This window comes from Plecotus auritus (assembly GCF_963455305.1).
Source record: "Plecotus auritus genome assembly, chromosome: 7".
Taxonomy (NCBI): domain Eukaryota; kingdom Metazoa; phylum Chordata; class Mammalia; order Chiroptera; family Vespertilionidae; genus Plecotus; species Plecotus auritus.
The window spans coordinates 150028887-150035990 of NC_137774.1; the positions used below are offsets into that span (position 1 = coordinate 150028887).

A 7104-nucleotide genomic window follows, 5' to 3' on the forward strand; every position below is an offset into this window, starting at 1 on the left:
ACAGACAAGCATCTGAAGCAACCCATCCCCCTCACCCTCTTCCACTTCTAGCTATTTACAATGCATTTTCATAAAGGTTCTTGGCAGAGCTAATGAAGATCTTTTCTAAGATGACTATGTGTGACTCAAGTCTTTTTTTTTGGTATGTTTTTTTAAAATTAAGATTCAATTCAGCAAGCCATACAAAACTCTACACACCCACATGCACTGTTATACTCACATACACTCATATATTGCACTTTAATTAATCATATCAATAAATCATGTGAATATAGAAATAAAAAGTACTTCAGACTTACTCAAATCTATAGGGTGGTTCCTTGCTGGTTCATAACTTAGTCTTCCCATTGTAACTGTTTTCAGTTAGCATATTTAATTGCCATTCTTTCCATACTTATTTTTTTCTCCTTACTGGAAAATGTATTTCTTTCTTTCTATTGAACTCTGGGCTCAGGTTGAGTTGTGAACATTTCTTGGAAGAAGAGGCATGGGTGACAGGAGCCACTTTAATATTCTTCACTGTGGGTGTGTGAAATCTAAAATGACCATGGAACCATACTTCTAAGCCCTAAATAAGCTTCCCCATGTTGTATACTACATTGGATAATTTAAAAACAGGTCATGTATTGGGCCACATTGTTATAGGTTCAGTAAAATTTGCATTTGTTTAATTTCTGGTGAGATTTTAATTAGGCATAACATTCCAGGAATTTGATTTGTCAAAAAATAAATTTAAAAGTAAGAATATCTGTTAAGCCAGAAATATTTTTAAGATTTTTCCTAAGGAAATAAAGACATATATATATATGCTCATTACTATTATTATTATTATTATTATTATTAGTTCAATGTAGTGCATAATAATAAACATTGGAGACCACCTAATTTCAATAATAATGAAATTTTATATTAATTTAATAATCATAAGATCAGATGCAAAAGAATCATTGATTATTGTGTTTGCAAAAAATATTTAATTGGTATGAAAATTATTCATTACGCAATACTGAGTGAAAAAATATGTCCATGCAGTTATTCTATTTTGTACATTATATGCATAAAAATGACTGGAAGGAAATCCAACAAATCATCATGTGTTTATCTGTAGGTCACAATAAACAGTTGCATTCTTCTTCATACTAGTCTGTACAGTGCAGCTATACTTACTATGCATGTATATTCCTTGAGATGATAACTATGGGACAACATTTTGTAATGCAGTCAGTCTCTGCCAAGACCAATTTTGCCTTCTTTCAGGGGACATTTGCAACATCTGGAGACATTTATGATTGTTATGGCAGGATGGGATGTTTGTTACTGGCCATCTAGTGAGTAGAGTCCAGGGGTGCTGCTAACATCCTACAATGTACATAACTGCCCCCAAAACAAAGGGCCTTATGGGCTAAAATGACAAAAGTGCTGAGGTTGAGGAATCCTGAAATAGTAAAGAGTACTAGGTCAGAAACCAGGTTTGAAATCCCGACTTCTCCCTTAACTGTGTGGCCTCAGGTGAATCATTTGGCCTTTTGGTGATTCAGTTTCCATATCTGGCAAAGAGGAATTACATCAGTCATCTCATAGAAAAGTCACGGTGCTGAATGGATTAATAAATAGTTAGCGCTGAGCATGGATGAGTAAGTACTTTGGTTATCTACATACCTCAAACATTCGTTTCAACATTGTGAAAAAAAACACAGAGCAAATAATAAAACAAACACCTAGAATAGTCAAGTAGTGATACTTCTTATTTTCTTCAGATTTTTTTAAAAAATTAAAGTAGTATTACACTTAAATGATATGTTGATTAGATTTTATTTATTTGCTTTCTTTCCAATCCAGTTTATCTTACTACCTCCCAATGAAGAATATTACAGACATTTTTCTTATCAATTATTTAAGCTTTACCACAAATAAATATATGTATCATTTATATCTATTATTCAACTATCAAGTTATAATCATCTTTTCATCCACCGCCTATTTATTTATCCATCTATCTACCATCTAATTTTTTATGGATTTTTAATATCAAAATATTTTCATCAATTATGTAAGCTTATTCATTGTTTCTGCTCTTGTTCAGAACAAGGCAGCAAAATAGCATGGTTCAACTTGGTTACAAATCCACTTCTTTTATATTGTACTAGAGGCCCGGTGCACAAAATTTATGCATGAGGGGGGTCCCTCAGCTTGGCCTGCACCTTCTCCAATCAGGGACCCTTCGGGGGATGTCCAACTGCCAGTTAAGGATCAGGCCTAAACCGGCAGTCAAACATCCCTCTTGCAATCCAGGACTGCTGGCTCCTAACCGCTCATCTGCCTGCCTGCTTGATCACTCCCTAACTGCCCCCCTGCCAGTCTGGCTGCCCCCCAACTGCCGCCTGCCAGCCTGGCTACTCCCCAACTGCCCCCTTGCTGGCCTGATCACCCCCTAACTGCCCCCCCTGCTGGCCTGGTCACCCCCTAACTGTCTGGAAGGAAGTCAGATGTCCAGAAGATGTCTGGTCACCTGGTCTAATTAGAATATTACCCTTTTATTAGTATAGATTTTGTGGTTCCTACTTTTTTCACCCCATTTGCAATAAAACATAAACAATACATTTATTATTAATAAGTTTATTATTAACATAATTTATCATTTTTGTTATTCTTATTAACTTTCATACACTTTTCTTTTCCTTTTAAAGTATTTTCTTAATTAATTACATGGCAAATTCTTATCTTTTTTGCATGTGTGGACATGTCTTTATTTTTTCCTCTCACTATAACAATAGATCAAGTGGGTTTGAAAATAGGGTCCACCCTTATTTTCCTTCAGCACTTTGCAGACATATATTTTAGGATGTTCCAGCTTATGTTGTTGCAGAAGAGATTCTTATTGTGCCTGTGGTTATTCACATTGACAATTATGAGTTTATTTTGTTAAATCTCTGAATACCTTTTCTATTTATAATTTTATGTAATTTTATTAAAATATGTCTAGTGTGGACTTATTTTATTTATTCCTATCAGCACTAGATATGTGCTGAATGTCTGAGAGCCATGGAAAAAGCATGACTGCTCTCACTTAAAATATTGTCCCTCTACTATTTCATTCATTTAATCTTTTAAAAATTTATTAACCTTTTAACCCCTGCAATGTGTTTTTATCATTGTTTTACTATTAACTAATTTTCTCTTCAGTTGTTTCTACTCTAGAGTTCAACTTTTATTGAATTTTTTCTTAACAATTTAACAATTTGTTTTCTATCTTTAGGATTTTTAATAGGTTCTTTTTCATACCAAATATATTTTTCAATCCTGTCATATTCATTAATTTTATGGATGTTACTTAACCCTTCATTTGTTTGTTTCTTCATTAATTTGAACATATCCTATTAATATTATTTCCAGACTATTCTGTCATTTCCATTTTCTAATGAGATATTTCTCCCATTTTACAACTTGGTTTGCTTTATGTGTATATTCTCAGCCCTTCCTTTTTTAAAAATGTGTATCTCCCATGAACTTTGGCCACTGGGAATGAACATCAAAGTTTTTTCCTTTGGCCTCTGCTTAGTTCATTGTGATCCATTATTCTATTCTCACTCCTTGGGCCAATTGGTTTTACTGTATTCCATAGCTCTGGGTTTCCTGTTACCTTCTGTTTGCAGTGTAGGGTGCTATGCACCATGGAGGCTAGGCATAGTTAAACAGGTGATATAAAGAATAGGTGTTGCCCTAACCGGTTTGGCTCAGTGGATAGAGTGTCGGCCTGTGGACTGAAGGGTCCCAGGTTCGATTCCGGTCAAGGGCATGTACCTTGGTTGCAGGCACATCCCCAGTAGGGGGCGTGCAGGAGGCAGCTGATCTATGTTTCTCTCTCATCGATGTTTCTAACTCTCTATCCCTCTCCCTTCCTCTCTGTAAAAAATCAATAAAATATATTAAAAAAAAAAGAATAGGTGGTTATGCATTCTGTCAAACTAATATACTTATGCCTGTTTTCTTGGACTTGACCAGAACTTACGCTTCATAAGGGCAGGGACCTGTGTCTGTTTGTTCTTGACAAACCTCCAGCATGTAGAGTTGTGTCTGGCAGCCAGCAGAGACTGAAGGAATGTGTGTGGAATAAATGGATGAGTCCTGATGCTTCTGCCCCATCCTATCATCACAAAGAGATCGTGGCATGTGGTTGTCAGACTAAGGATGCAGAATTGAAAATGCCTCATGAATAGGATTATTGCCACATCGATGTTTTATATCACTTCTCTCCTTCACTCCCAGCGTGAGGCTGTTCTGTTTCTATTTAAATTTAACTCAAATGTTCCTTGGAAATTCATGGATGATTTCAGAGCTCAACTGAAAAAAAAAAAGAAGAATAGTCAATTGGAACCTTTAAGGTAATTCCCATTCAGTGTGTTGTTTGATAGCATGAAAACAGATGGAAAGAAGCATCTTTATCTTCTCTTTATGGTGCACTCGAAATAAAAAGTTAGAAAGTTGTCATGAGATGAGGCCTATAATTAAAAACAATTTGAGTTGATTTAACAGTTGGCTAAGCAATACTTTCAGTTCCTTTTTGCATCATCAGAGACTAAGATGGAAGCTCCCTCTTTGATTGTTAATTATTCTTTTTTATTACAGTCATTACACTTAAGATTTTTTTGTGTGCTTTAGTCTTCTCTGTAATTTAATGTTATGGTTAAAACATTTATTTCTGCCTTGTCAAAGTTGTGTGTGTGTTTGTTTTTTTTTCTGCCTAAATCTTCCAGCAGGAAAATTACCTCCAAGTCTCCCTTAAAATCTAGAGCAAAACTTGGCAGGACACCTCTGCTCCGGACATAGCATCAGAACATGGCCTCTACTGCGTTCATCACCAAGCCCCTCAACATCACTCACTGATTTCTCCCCATACCTGGGAACTGGGCAGGTTCCCTGATACTCACCAAGTTGTCCTGACTATTTCTGTTCTCAATGTAGAAAAAAATTATTTTCTTTATGAGGTACCTAGAGAATACGAAAAAAAAATACATAGAGAAAAAAAATCAGAATCAACTGTAATTACACCATCAAAATAAATGCTCATGGGTATTTTTAAAGGGATAGCTAGTTTCTGAATATGTGCTTTTGAAAGTCTGTTTAACCAGTTATCACTTTACCATGGGGCTTTTTCCCTATGCAAAAAAAATATATATACTTTGAGAGTGCCATTTGCTGGCTGAATAAAACCCCCTCTGAAGATATATTGACATAATTTACCATCCCTTTAATATTGGATGTGGATATTGTTTAAAATCCATATATATAAAAGCCTAAGCAACCAAATGACTGAATGACCAAACGACCAGTCGACCCGTCACTATAACGCACACTGACCACCAGGGAACAGACACTCAAGGCACAGGATCAGGCTCCCTCCTGTCTGGATTGGGCATGTGGGGATCGGGCCAAAATTGGCTATCTGCATCCCCCAAGGGGTCCTGGATTGTGAGAGGGTGCAGGCCAGGCCAAGGGACCCCACTGGTGCATGAATCCATGCACCGGGCCTCTAGTGTTTTATAATAAGTAATAATGTCTGATTATCTTTACAAATATACATCTGTTTATATCTCATATTTATCAGCATATTAGTATGTTTCTAAAAGTTCATAGCACTTAAGAATAGTTATTAATTATCAGATATTTTTTTCTTTTCGGTAAAAACAATTATTTTCTCTTATCAGGATAATTGAAAATAGGGTGTTACATTAAGACAAAGAATTTGACTGAATAACGGATTTTAAATGCCTTAGGATTCAGCTAATTTTTATTTGTACTAGAAGTTACAGCAAATCACAAAACCACAATTAGAGTTGACATTCTCAGAAACACAATTTCTTCTTCTTTTAAACATCTTCTAATTGGGGGTCGCTTCTTGGGCTGACCCAATGCCACTCACTATATGTGGCAATGCAAGCCAGGGAGCATGTGAGTAGATGGTGTTGGGGAAAGGGGTGAGGGCACTGTCCTTGACAATGCTTTATATAGCCACCTGAAGATGACCAATGAGGCCATGCTGCAGCAGCTGTGCTCACTTCTAAAGTCAGTGAGCATCTCTATGGGTTAAGTTTTGTAGCCCCCAAAGTTATGTTGATTTGCTCTTCCTCGACGCTGCCTATAGAGGTGGCAACCATCACCTACTCGGCACCATGGCTGCCCTCAGACCCCTGGTGAAACCCAAGATTGTCAAAAAGAGGACCAAGAAGTTCATTTGGCACCGGTCAGACAGATATGTCAAAATTAAACGGAACTGGTGGAAACTCAGAGGCATTGACTATAGGGTGCGCAGAAGATTCAAGGGCCAGATCTTGATGCTCAACATTGGTTATGGGAGCAGCAAGAAAACAAAACACATGCTGCCCAGTGGCTTTTGGAAGTTTCTGGTCCATAATGTCAAGGAGCTTGAAGTGCTGCTGATGTGCAATAAATCTTACTGTGCTGAGATTGCTCACAACATCTCCTCAAAGAACTACAAAGCCATTGTGGAAAGAGCAGCCCAGCTGGCCATCCAGGGTCACCAATCCCAATGCCAGGCTCTGCAGCGAAGAAAATGAATAGATGGATTGTGAACACATTGTATGCATGTTAATAAAACCACAAAATTTTGCAAAAAAAAAAAAAAAGATATGTTGATTTGCTAATTCCTGGTAACTATGAATGTGATTATATCTGCAAATGGAATCTTAGCAGACATAATAATCAAGTTAGAGTGAAGTCATTAGTGTGGGCCTGAATTCCATTTGATTGGTGTCCTTATAAGAAGAGGAGAAGACATATAGACACAGATCTACAATGTCATGTGAAGACAAACATGTGAAGGCAGAGACTGGAATGAAGTGTCTACAAGCCCAGAAACACCAGGATTGAGGGCAGCCACAGAAGCTAAGAGGAAGGATGCAACAGAATCCTCTGAGAGAGCAGGCTCCACTGACACCTTGACGTCAGACTTCTGGTCTCCAGGCCAATAGAATAAGTTTCTATTCTTTAAAACCACCCAGTTTGTGGTCCTTTGTTACTGCAGTCCTAGGAGCCAACTCAGGACCCAAGCAAGCTCGCTGTTCATCGAGGACAGAATAGTACCCT

The 7104-nt window shown here is 37.2% G+C and overlaps 1 protein-coding gene across 1 annotated transcript; it reads left to right on the top strand.

Annotated features, from left to right (window-relative positions):
• Positions 1 to 6170: 6170 nt before the first annotated feature.
• Positions 6171 to 6575, top strand: LOC308253673 (large ribosomal subunit protein eL32-like; the record flags this gene model as incomplete). Its single annotated transcript, XM_080679333.1, has 1 exon — positions 6171 to 6575. The coding sequence occupies one exon, from the start codon at positions 6171 to 6173 to the stop codon at positions 6573 to 6575; it is 405 nt and encodes a 134-aa protein (XP_080535459.1).
• Between the last annotated feature and the right edge of the window lie 529 nt (positions 6576 to 7104).